This window comes from Myodes glareolus, chromosome 1, assembly GCF_982192425.1.
Source record: "Myodes glareolus chromosome 1, mMyoGla1.1, whole genome shotgun sequence".
Classification (NCBI taxonomy): domain Eukaryota; kingdom Metazoa; phylum Chordata; class Mammalia; order Rodentia; family Cricetidae; genus Myodes; species Myodes glareolus.
Window position 1 is genome coordinate 135,277,159 of NC_142026.1, and position 12,710 is coordinate 135,289,868.

The following is a 12,710-nucleotide window of genomic DNA, read 5'->3' on the forward strand; positions in this document are numbered from 1 at the left end:
GAATTTCAGGACCCAGAGAGACGGTTCAGTGATTAAAAGCAGTGATAAAAATGCTTTTGCAGAAGACCTGTGTTTAGTTCCCAGCACCCATGTTAGGTAACTCACAACCACCTCAAATTCTAATTCCTGTTTCAGGGGATCTGACATCTTCTAGACTCCATGTGTCCTTGCTCATGTGTGGCACATATACATGTGCACACATAAATAAAAATAAAATAAAAATATTTTTAAAATTTCAAAGATGAATGCAATCATATTTCACACAAATGTAAGGTTCTGTTCTGTATCAACCAGGCAGAGAAAACTCAAGGCATGAACAAATGAATTAAAAACTGAACTTGTGTTGTAGATGCTTCATCTATAAATGAACATTTACATGCAAGCTGTTCTTTTACAGAGATAAATAATTTGCAATTTTGTTTATTTATGTAAAGGACTTAGAAACTCTGTGGTGAACTGAGATCAGCTAGTACTAGCTTGCAAAACAATTTGTTTGAAATTTTTCAAAAACTTTGCAAATGAGTTGTTAAACATATATCTATTTTGAAACCTTCAGGTGGGAGTAGCTAAGGCTTAGAAAGTAGAAAACACACAACGAGACTTGTTATATCCTTTGAGAAGCAAGTTACCAGCCACCATTGCAGATGGAGCTTTATTTATGGCCCCATGTCTGCACCATGACAAACCTGTGGGGTCTGTATGCAGGGAGCTAGGAGCTGTTCTCATATAACAGACATGCTAGAAAGGGAATTTCACATGTCCCACAAGCCACAGTCTTTGCTTTAAATGTCTCACAGACCTGTTAAAGATTTTTTTTTCTAAACCAACAGACACACACACTAAGCCTTTATCTATAAGTTACTGTAAACCATCTAAAAATATTTTAAAATGACTGTTTTAATTAAACAAAATGGTACGTGCCTTCCACTAATGCAAGTGTCTATCTTTCAAAGTGTCCAGGGTCCTGGATGAGGCTTGGGAGATGTGGGGATGAGGGTGGGGTTGGGGAGGAGTCACAAGGCAGGCATCAGTGACTCAAGGACTTTCACAGGGACTTCGGAAGACACGAGTGGTAAGAGGTTGCATTTAATGACAAAACATACATCTGCATAATTGAATTCTACTCAGTGTGTTCTAGAAAACCAAATTAGTGATTGAATAGCGGTATGCATTAAGGCCTTCACCAACCAACCATTTATCACTTGTCTCCTCTGGAAGGAATAATGTTCTCTTTCTGCCCTGAAATTGCCCAGATTCCTACCAGGTAAAATCATCTAAGCACATCTTCTATTTACCTCTTGTGCAATAAAAGCGTCGGTCTTATTCCCTTAATTTCAAAGTGCTCAGTCCCCAAATGTAGCTGAAAGGACTTGATGGTGGAGATTTCCAGATTGAGCTAGATGACGGTTTTCACAACTGCTAGGTAGACCCTGTGCTGTGAACTCAAGCATGCTTTTACGCCTCAAGGACTTTAATTGTCACCCTGGCTGCTAGTGAGTAAACTCCAGCCCGGACCTGACAGCTCAGCTCACGCTCTGCTTTTCTTTTAGTTCAGGACCTCAGCTCATAGACCGGCGCTGCCCACAGGAAGGATGGGTCTTCCCACCTGTGTTAGCCTAATCTAGGTAATCTGTCACAGGCATGCCAAGGCCTTTCTCCTGGGTGGTTCTAGCTCTCGCTGAATAGCCAAGGGTCCACCACCATGCTTGTGTCCTTCACTAATCCTTGTACGTAAGTCCAAGTGGTTTACTAGAACAGATGAAGTACAGTAATACAATCCCCTTACGTTCCGAACACATCCCTTATTGTTGTCTGCCTGCCCAGGCTCCGCCTGACTGAAAGTCCCCATGCACACCCAGCAGTATCTCATGCTTTCTTACTTAGGATATAGCCGATTAACCAGCCCGCTTTGCTGACCAGTCCCTGGACGAAGCGAAACACCAACATCCAGGCATAGTTAGGGGAAACTGCCATGAGAACCCCAGAGGTAGCATTGATGAGGATGGTGACCAAGAGACAGAACTTCCGGCCAAACCTATGGAGAAGAACCAAGAAGGGTCATGGGGTTAGTGGGTGTATTGTTACTTCTCCTAGTGCTAAGACAAACACCTGGTAAAAGCAGCTTGCAGAAGGAAGAAGGGGTTTATTGGCTCCTGGCTCTAGGGTGGAACTCATCAGAGAAGGGCGGTCAGGGCAGCTTGGGGCAGCTGGCTGCCTTGCATCTGCAATCAGGAAGCAGAGAGTAGGAGTGCTGGTACTTGGCTCACAATCTCCTTTTAGGTAGTCCAGGACCCCAGCTCATGGAATGGCTCTTCCCTACCTCAATTATCCCCTCCCAGGTGCGCCCAGACTTTTGTCTCCAGGTGACCCTAGATCCCAGCAAGCTGACACTATGATTCATGACAGTTGGAGTCCTGGAAGTTGGAGAAGATCCATGGATGCTATAAAGATGTGATCAAAACCTGAGGGCCGATCTGGAGGTGTGGATTGATGGATACTCTTTGGCGTGCACATAAAAGACCCAGGGATGGATACTCCTCAGCACGTACATAAAGACTCACGGATGGATACTCCTGGGCACACACATAAAGACTCATGGATGGATGGATACTCCTCAGCACATACATAAAGACCCATGGATGGATACTCCTTGGTGCACACATAAAGGCCCACGGATTGATACTCATTGGTGCACACATAAAGGCCCACGGATTGATATCTTCCCCTCACCCAGCACACACATAAAGATCCCTGACTTCAGTTCTGTTTAGAAAACTTTGTGAGGCTACATGGCTAAGTTAAAGAGCATTGAGCTCCCGTCACCCAGGCACTGTGGCTGTTCTTCTGGGAAAGGTTTGCTCCTTTGAGACAATCCAGGGCTGGTCACACTGTAAGTCTCATCAGGTCATAGAGCCATCTATGAACTGGGAGCTCGGTACTAAAGTCCCAGCCAACTGCCCATCTGAGAAAGTGTCCACTTTGGTTTCCCTTAGCATCTCACATCCTGCTGGGATGACTTCTATCTTTTTATTTGAAGAACTCAGGTTTCATCAGTCTGGGGATGGGAAGTGCTGTCCAAGAACAGAGACTAGAGGAAAAAACTGGTCACTGGAGTCTAATCATGACCTCACCACTTACTGCGATGTTGGGAAAGTTATTCTACATCATTACATCACTTCACGTTGAAAACAAACCACAGCTACCTGACTATCTAGAAAGGGGATTCCATGAGGTATTATACAGAGAGAGCTCAGGACATTGTCCTCCTGGCCCACAAAGCTGATGCCATGGTTTGTCTCGCAAGGACTCATGTATCCAAGGTCTTGGTCCTCAGTGTGGCAATGCTAGAAATTAATGAATTCTGAAGAGATGAAGTCTGACGGCAGGTGCTTAGGTCATTGGAGACACTGACTTCGGGAGGGAATAAAGCGGCTCTCTCGGGTCCTCAGTTTATTGTATGTGTGCATGCATGCATGAGTGTGTGTGTGTGTGTGTGCATGTGGAAACCAGAGACCAACCTCAGGCATTATTCCCCAGATGCTCTTCACCTTGCTTTTTGAGATAGGGTCTCTCCCTAGCCTGGAGCTCAATATGTAGTCGAGGCTGGCTGATTGGTTACTGCAGCCCAGAGTTTCTGCCTTCCCAGCATTGGAATCTAAATATATCTATATCTATATCTATATCTACCATGTTTGGTTTAACAGTTTTGGTTTACTTGTTTTATTTTATGTGTATGCATAAAATACACCTGCCTGTATGTTTGTTTACCATATGCATGACCAGAAGTCAGAAATGGGCATCAGCTCCCTCAGAATTGGAGTTACGGATGGTTGTGGTCCACCATGTGGGTGCTGGGAATTGAACCCGGGTCCTCTGAAAGAGCAAACAGTGCTCCTAGCTGCTGATTCACCTTCCCAGTTCTCCCCAGCACTGCTTTTTAAACATGTGTTCCGGGGATAGAATTCAGAGCCTCGCACTTGTAGGGCGAGCCCTTTTCCTATCAAGCCATCCCTCCAGCCCTGAAAAAGATCTCCAAAGAGCAAGTTGTCATGAGTGAGCCTGACTCCCGAGTGGCTCTGGATCTGCCACATGCGGTGATCTCTTTCTCCCAACCATGCTGGGACTTGTTGCAGGAGCCTAACCAGAGCTGCAGTGGATGACCAGGACTATGAGCTAACACCGCTTCCTTTCCAAAGCTGCCCAGCCTCAAGGATTCCATCCCAGTAACAGAAAATAGTTGGTGCTCAGAGAATGAACTTGGGGCCTCAGTTACTTCCCACCAAGTCCTCCTGGCTGTGTTCTAGAAATATTTAATTCTGTTAGTGGATGTTGTTTAATAGCTCACAGGAGACACATATCTAACACACACATAATGTTTGTTTAACTAAAGTCAGTGTTCATCATCAGGGTTGCACGTTCCTGTGGTAACTCGATACACGGTAGCCGCTCCTCCTACTCTGGGGCAGCTGTGCCCTAGGCAGTAGTTTAGATATTAACTAACGATTTGAAAATGATCCACAACAGTAGTAATGATTATTCTAGGATGTTAATGTTTTCAGTCTGAAATTTGGAGTTCAAGCCACCTCTTTAGTCGTTAGTGGAAATTACTGAACCGAAAAATGGCCGCAGCCCTGTCATTTCCATGTTCTCTAGTCATGGCTCCTCACTATAATATAGCTTTTAGTGCCAGGCTTGCCAAAGGGACATTTCTCTCATCCTTCAACGTTTCTCCCCGTTTTCACCAGTACTCTCAGCTTATACTGTGACATGGCATGGTGTCACCTATGAAGTTTATGCTTAAGAACCAAGCAGACAAGATATTTAAAGAAAATCTCGCCATAGCGTAGCACGAATAATAAAACCCAGAGACAGATATTGGGGTTCACGCTAAAGACCAGAAAAGCAAAACAGCTAAGTCACTAATGAAGTCTCACCTCTTCCAAGACTGGGTGACTGCAGACTGAGTCTCTGTCTTTTCCCATCTTATATTGCCCTCTAGTCCCGGGATTAGAGGCATGTGACTCTCTGGTACTGGGGTTAAAGGTGTAAGCCACCACCACCTGGATCTGTTTCTGCACTGATGTTGTGTAGCTCGGAGTAACCTTGAACTCACAGAGATCCATCTGTCTCTGTCTCCCAAATCCTGGGATTAAAGGTTTGTGCCACCACAGCCTGGCCTCTAGTGGCTTAGTTTTGCCCCCTGATCTTCAGGCAAACTTTATTTATTAAAACATAAATAAAATATCACTATACCATAAGGCTGAGGAGACAGCTCAGCAGGTGAAGTTCTTGCTTTGAAGAATGAGTGCCCGAATTTGGATGTCAGCCGGTTATGGTGGCATTTGCTGGGAGGTGGGGGGCAAAGGCGGGTGATCTCTAGGGCTTACTGGCCAGTTATTCTAGTTAAAACAGCAAGCCCTAGGTTCAGTGAGAGGCCCCGTCCCAAAAATAAAGCAGAGAGCAAAGATGTCCTGTGTTGATCTCTGGTGTGCACACACACACACACACACACACACACACACACACACACACACCTCAATGTTTTGCATAAAATTGTATTCTATGCTAGACTGCCTCTATAGCTATCCTTGGCTCCAAGTGGTGTATGGGTGGTGGGCTGGACACACCTACAACCCTTTTCTCTTAATCTGCGAAATCTGTAAAGGTTTATTCAAGTGGCAATTCCTCAGAGCCTAGTGGATTTGAACTCATAGAGAAGCTGCTGTGATGTTGCTTTAGAAGGATAAAATCCTTTGGTTGGAGGAGGGAAATGCATTTTTGAAGACTCCAAGCAGGGAAAGTAAACCATGTTACAGAGAGCCTGAAATGGCCCCAATAGCTTGAGATGCCCTCCTCTACTGCCAGTTAAATTACTTAGTGACATCTAGACAGAACCAGAGTGACTGGGTACCAGTTTGGAGTGTCCGTTAGCTGTCTACTATCCAGTATAGAGACCAAGGCCTTCTTCATCGGAATGGAGGAAGGGGCTAACAACATTATTTGGGAGCGTGGTAAATATGTAGAACCTCAGGCTCACCCAGACAGATGGATCACAGCTTGATTTATAACAAAATCTGGGGTTGACTTATATGGTTGTCAATATCTGGGAAGAAGTGCTTCTCTGTAAACGATAGGGGGTAAAATCTACTTTACATGAAGGAGTGCTGGGTTTTGTTTAATGCTTTTCAGCATCTAATGAGGTAATAGTGGTTTTTTTTTCAGTTTATTTATATGTTAGATTACATTAATAGATTTTCATATGTTGAACCAGCCCTGCTTCTCTGGGATGAAGTCAACTTGATCATAGTGGATGATTTTTTTTGGGGGGGGGTGTGTTCTTGGATTCCACTTGCTAGAATTTTATTGTGTATTTTTGCAACAATGTTCATGAGGGAGATTGGTCTGTAGTTCTCTTTCTTAGCTGAGTCTTTATGTGGTTTGGGTATGAGGGTAACTGTAACCTTGTAAAAAGAGGAGTTTGGCAATGTTTCTTCTGTTTCTATTATGTAGAACCCTTTGAGGAGTATAGGTATTAGCTCTTCTTTAAAGTGCTGGTAGAATTCTGCATGGAAAATGTCAGGCCCTGGGTTGTTTTTGGTTGGGAAACTTTTGATGACTGTTTCTATTTCCTTAGGGGTTATAGATCTATTTAAATTGTTCATCTGGTCTTGATTTAATTTGGGTATGTGGTACCTATCCAGAAAATTGTCTATTTGTTTTATATTTTTTCCAGTTTTGTGGAGTACACATTTCTGAAGTATGACCTAATGATTCTCTGTGTTTCTTTAGAGAGATAGGGATACAAGAAACATACATAAATATAATAAAAGCAATGTATAGCAAGCCAACAGTCAATATCAAATTAAATGGAGAGAAACTCAAAGCGATTCTACTAAAGCCAGGAACAAGACAAGGCTCTACATTCTCTTGATATCTATTCAACATAGTACTTGAAGTTCTAGCTAGAGCAATAAGACAACAATAGGAGATCAAGGGGATCCAAATTGGAAAGAAAGGAGTCAAACTTTCACTATTTGCAGATTATATGATAGTATACATAAGTGACCCCCAAAATTCAACCCCCTACAGCTGATAAACACCTCCAGTAATATGGAAGGATACAAGATCAACTCAAAAAAATCAGTAGTCCTCCTATATACAAATGATAAAGGGGCTGAGAAAGAAATCAGAGAAACATCGTCATTTACAATAGCCACAAATAACATAAAATATTTTGGGGTAACACTACCCAAAGAAGTGAAAGACCTGTATGACAAGAATTTTAAGTCTTTGAAGAAAGAAACTGAAGAAGACAGCAAAAAATGGAAAGATCTCCCATGCTCTTGGATAGGTAGGATCAACATAATAAAAATGGCAATTCTACAAAAAGTAATCTATAGATTCAATGCAATCCTCACCAAAATTCCAACACAATTCTTCACAGACCTCGAAAGAACAGTACTCAACTTCATATGAAAAAATAAAATACTCAGGATAGCTAAAACAATCTTGTATGATAAAGGAACTTTCGGAAGCACCACCATCCCTGACATCAAGCTCTTTTATAAAGCTACAGTAATGAAAATAATTTGGAATTGGCATAAAACTAGACAGGTGGACCAATAGAATCAAATCAAAGAGACTGATATTAATCCACACACCTATGAACACGTGATTTTTAACAAAGAAACTAAAATTATACTATGGAAAAAAGAAAGCATCTTCAACAAATGATGCTAGTGTAACTGGATGTCAACATTTAGAAGAATGCAAATAGATCCATATCTATCCCCATGCACAGAATTTAAGTCCAAATAGATCAAAGACCTCAGCACAAAACCAACCACACTGACCCACATAGAAGAGACAGAGGGAAGTACATTTGAACACATTGGCACGGGAGATCACTTCCTAAATATAACACCAGTAGCACAGACACTGAGAGCAACAATAAATGGAACCTCCTGAAACTGAGAACCTTCTGTAAAGCAAAGTACACAGACAACAAGACAAGACTGCAATCTACTGAATAGGAAAAGATCTTTACCAACCCCACATCAGACAGAGGACTAATCTCCAAAATACATAAGGAACTCAAGATTCTATACATCAAAATACCAAATGATCCAATTTAAAAATGGGATACAGATCTAAACAGAATTCTCAACAGAAGAATTTCAAATGGCTGAAAGACACTTAAGGAACTGCTCAACATCCTTAACCATCAGAGAAATGCAAATCAAAATGACTCTGAGACACCATCTTACACCAGTCAGAATAGCTAAGATAAAAATCACTAATGACAGCTTATGCTGGAGAAGATACAGAGTAAGGGGAACATTGCTCCATTGCTGGTGGGAGTGCAAATCTGTACATCCACTTTGGAAATCAGTGTGGTGGTTACTCAGAAAACTGGGAATCAATCTAAGTCAAGACCTAGCAATATCACTCTTGGGCATATACCCAAAGGATGCTCAGTTGTACTTCAAACACATATGCCCAACACTGTTTATAGCAGTATTATTTGTAATAGCCAGAACCTGAAAACAACCTAGATGCCCCTCAACTGAAGAGTGGATGAAAAAAAAATGTGGTACATTTACACAATGGAGTACTATTCAGCAGTAAAAAAAAAAAAAAAATGCCATCTTGAAATTTGAAGGCAAATGGATGGAACTAGAAAAAAAATCATCCGAGTGAGGTGACCCAGACTCAGAAAGACAAACATGGTATGTACTCCCTCATAAGTGTTTATTAGATGTAAAGCAAAGAATAACCAAGCTATGACCCCAGAGAAGCTAGGTAACAAGGAGAACCCTAAGAGAAAGATGCATGGATCCCTTGGGAAGGGGGAAATAGACAAGATCTCCTGAGAAAATTGAGAGTGTGGGGGTGGGGGGGAGAAGGGAGTGTGGAAGAGGAGGGGGGGGTGAAGGGGATGGGAGGAGAACATGAGGATGGGGGAAGGACAGAGAGGGAGCACAAGGAGTGATGTCTTGATTGAGAGAGCCATGATGGGGCTAGTAAGAAACCTGCCGCTAGGGAAGTTCCCAGGAGTCCACAAGGATGACCCCAGCTAAGACCCTAAGCAATAATGGAAAGCGTACCTGAACTGGCCTTCTTCTGTAATCAGATTTGATGACAACCTTAATTGTCATCATAGAACCTTCATCTAGCGACTGATGGAATCAGATACGGAGATCCACAGCAGAGCACTGGGCTGAGCTCCCAAAGTCCAGCCGAAGAGAGGGAGTGGTGATAATATGAGCAAAGGGATCAAGACCATGATGGGGACACCCACAGAAACAGCTGACCTGAGCTAGTGGAAGCTCACTGACTCTGGACTGATAGTAGGGGGAACCAGCATAGGACCAAATTAGGTCCTCTGAATGTGGGTGACAGATGTGTGGTTGGAACAGTCTGTGGGGTCACAGGCAGTGAGACCAGGATCTATCCCTACTGTTCGTACTGGCTTTTTGAAGCCCATTCTCTTGCTCAGCCTAGATATAGTAGGGAGGGCCTTGGTCCTGCCTCAAAGTGATGTGCTAATGCTAATGTTTGTTGACTCCCCATGGGAAGCCTTACCCTCTCTAAGGAGTGGATTGGGGTTGGGGTAGGTGAGAAGGTGGAGGGAGTGGGAGGAGGGGAGTGAGTAGGACCTGGGATTGGTATGTAAAATGAGAAAAGATTTTTTTTTTATTCTTTTTTGAAAAGATTGTTTTTAAGAATAAATAAGTAAATTAAAAAATATCTTACAAGTGAGATCAAGTGAGGGTTCCTAGTAAAACAACTGGCCCAATGTGGTAGCTGGAGAGTGTTTCCAGTGATTCTCAACATCTGGTAACAGTTGGTCTCAGCCCACTGCGGCTCTGCTTTGAGCTGCTTCTCTTGGGATAGCAGGCGCTGACTCCCAAGAGGAAGAGGGGCAAATTAATTGTTAAGCACAACCATTATTAAAAGTCAAGTGATACCCACTCGCAATTTAAACACTGCTCTAAAAGGAGGGTAACAGGTGCAAACCATGCTACTCCCCACTGACTACAGGCGACCACCTGAGCCTCAGAGGTCATTTGCTCTCGTGCTTATGCTGAGCAAATGCTGTCCCCAGACACCTCTGAGTGCAGTGGCCTCACTTTGATGGACATGTCCCCTCCAGAAAGTTTGCCTTGAAATGCCTGCAAGCATGCCGCTAAATCAACATTCATTATTCCTCATTAGAGTACAATATGCAAAATGCTCGGAACTGATGAAGGATTGCTTTCCTGTGTGTCAGGTGACAGAAAAAACCCTTGGGAAGCTGGGAGTGCAGGAACAAACTGGACATTTTCGTAGACAACTCAGTGCCACAGACTGAATTCCTGGAATTCCTCCACTCTTTCCTCCTCACTTCCTCTCTTTTCTCCCTGTCTTTTTCTTTTTCTTTCTCTTCCTCTCTTTTTCCTTACTTTGCTTTTATTTTCCCCCCCTTCAGTGTTCTTTTCTGGATAATTTCTAAATATCCTGACTTTCTTCTAAACACCGTGCCCAAATCAGCTATTAGGGCATGTTTAAGATTTTGTTTGTGAAAAACAATATTTTGTTGCAATGTTGGTTACAATTTGTGGATGAAATGGGTTTCTGTGCCATTCTGAATTTATTGCATGATGTCTGAAGCTTGTAGCGGGCGAAGAGAAGTGGCGTGTCTTCTCTTCCGTGTCCTGCTTCGCCCTCCCCGCATGCGTGTGGGACAGAAAAAAAAGCAATAGAGGGCAAAGCTTCAGGTAGCGTTGGGGAAAGAACTAGAGACACATCCAAAGCCTCTAGAGGAGCAAAAGGAACCAGGAGTTTTCTAGAGATTGTGGGCATAGGACGGAAGGATAAACTCACTTGAGGAGGAGGGGAGCTGGCGGATCGTTCTCTGGAATGTGCTGGAAGGAGGGATTGGACCTAGCCTACTTGAGTGGACTGAGAATAATTAACTGGCTTCTGCAGCCTACTGGTGTCACCTGTGCGCATGGCACTTCCTGGAAATCTGGTGTTAATGTCCACCTTGGTCTACCAGGGAGTGGATGAACCAGGAGCTGCCTAGCCAGTGGCCAGCGAGGGTGATCAGGCCCTGGATCACCTCATTAATGTGTCTGTCTTCACTCCACCGGCAGCCTGCAAAGAGCTACCTTCAGTTCTGTGGAATCAGATAAAAATGAAATCACCCCCCCCACCACCACCACACACACACACACACACACACACACACACCACCTCACAACCACCCACAGCCAGTCGGGAAGAGCCTAGCCAGGGAGGCTGAGCAGACAGTTACAAATGCATTGTGACTTTTGGCACAGCGCCTCCACCTCCACCCGTCCTCCCTCCTGCTGCCAACGGGGCCTCGGGCTCTTGTAAAGTCAGTACATTCTTATAAACCTTTAATTCTTTTGCAATTTCGATGAATAACTAAAGAAAGCTGTCTTACATTTAGATTGTATCCATAGTAGAGAGATAGCTGGGGACGCCTGAAAAGGCAGTGTGTGAGCACAGGACTCAACTGTTATGTATTTCTGGATCAAATATTTATTTTGCAGGCTGATTGTTTAATAGAGTCATTCTTAAGAGCTACGCATGCTTATAATTAAATCTCATTAAAATCTAGTTCAGCAAACATGTAAAGTGTATTGTTTCCTCCCTGCGTTGTTACATCTGATTATCTGGGGCTTTTTGCACCCACTAGATTTATGTGACACAGAAATGCCATGTCTAACCATGTCTCTGTGCATACACATATACAGACTATACGGATGTATCATCATAGTACATATTACGCATGTTAATACACAGGTACATATTACCGTGCTGTTAGGTGACTGCGGTAGGAGTGCTGCCAGCCAGGTCACAGAGTTTCAGTGCCTGGCTTATGACAGGCACTCTGCAACTGGGGGTGTTATGAGTGTTGTATCATTGACTCTGATGACCCAGGTATCTACAGTCCTCTCTTTGTTGAGGACTCTCCTTCCTAGCTAATGGTCGTCTACTGAGCAAAGGTGCATTGTAATAAACAACTCCCTTAATTGCATTCTAAGCCTTAGCCTTGTACCTGATGGGTAAATGTAGCCATTACCCCTCGTCAGAAAGGAAGCGTCTCTCTCTAGCAAATGGAGACCTTCACAGGAGACTTCAACGGGACATAATGCAAAAATTGATGGGGTACAGGGTGCCCAGCATCTGGGGCTGGGGAATATCACGGAAGAGGCCGGCAAAGATCGCAAGAGCCAGGGGACCTGGAAGTCGATAGTCTTTTAGAAATGGCTGCATAAACAAGCCATGGACACTGACAATATCAATAGACAGGCTAACTCGGAAAGGGAAACTCTCACAGGTCCCCGCCCCTAGACAAAGATCTACAGGAGGCTAATGGCTGCTAAGGGGGTGAGAATCAGCCTTTCCCAGGTTCTCCTGGTCAGTCTGGAAACCATGTACACACGACAGCAATAAAAATACACAGCAGGGTGTAGTCACATATTTGTTTATATATACAGGTGTGTGACAATAATAATCAAAGAAAAAGAGGGTATCAATTCAAGAGTTGGGGGATAGCAGAGGGATTGGAGGGAGGAAAGGGAAGGGGTGATGAAATCATATTTTAATTAAAATGGTAAAAATAGAATGCAAAAATATTAACATTGAAAAACTTTTGTACAGCGAGCAGAAGTCCACAATGATGGACGACCAGAGTC

At 43.4% G+C, this 12,710-nt stretch overlaps 1 protein-coding gene across 1 annotated transcript in view; it reads right to left on the reverse strand.

The window, feature by feature from the left end:
* LOC125391412 (solute carrier family 22 member 2) overlaps positions 1–12,710 on the reverse strand; it is a 44,172-nt gene that overhangs the window by 28,494 nt on the left and 2,968 nt on the right. Inside the window, exon 3 of the mRNA XM_048420762.3 lies at positions 1,881–2,035. Within this exon, the coding sequence (XP_048276719.3) occupies positions 1,881–2,035 (155 nt within the window). The remainder of the gene's footprint in view (positions 1–1,880; positions 2,036–12,710) is intronic.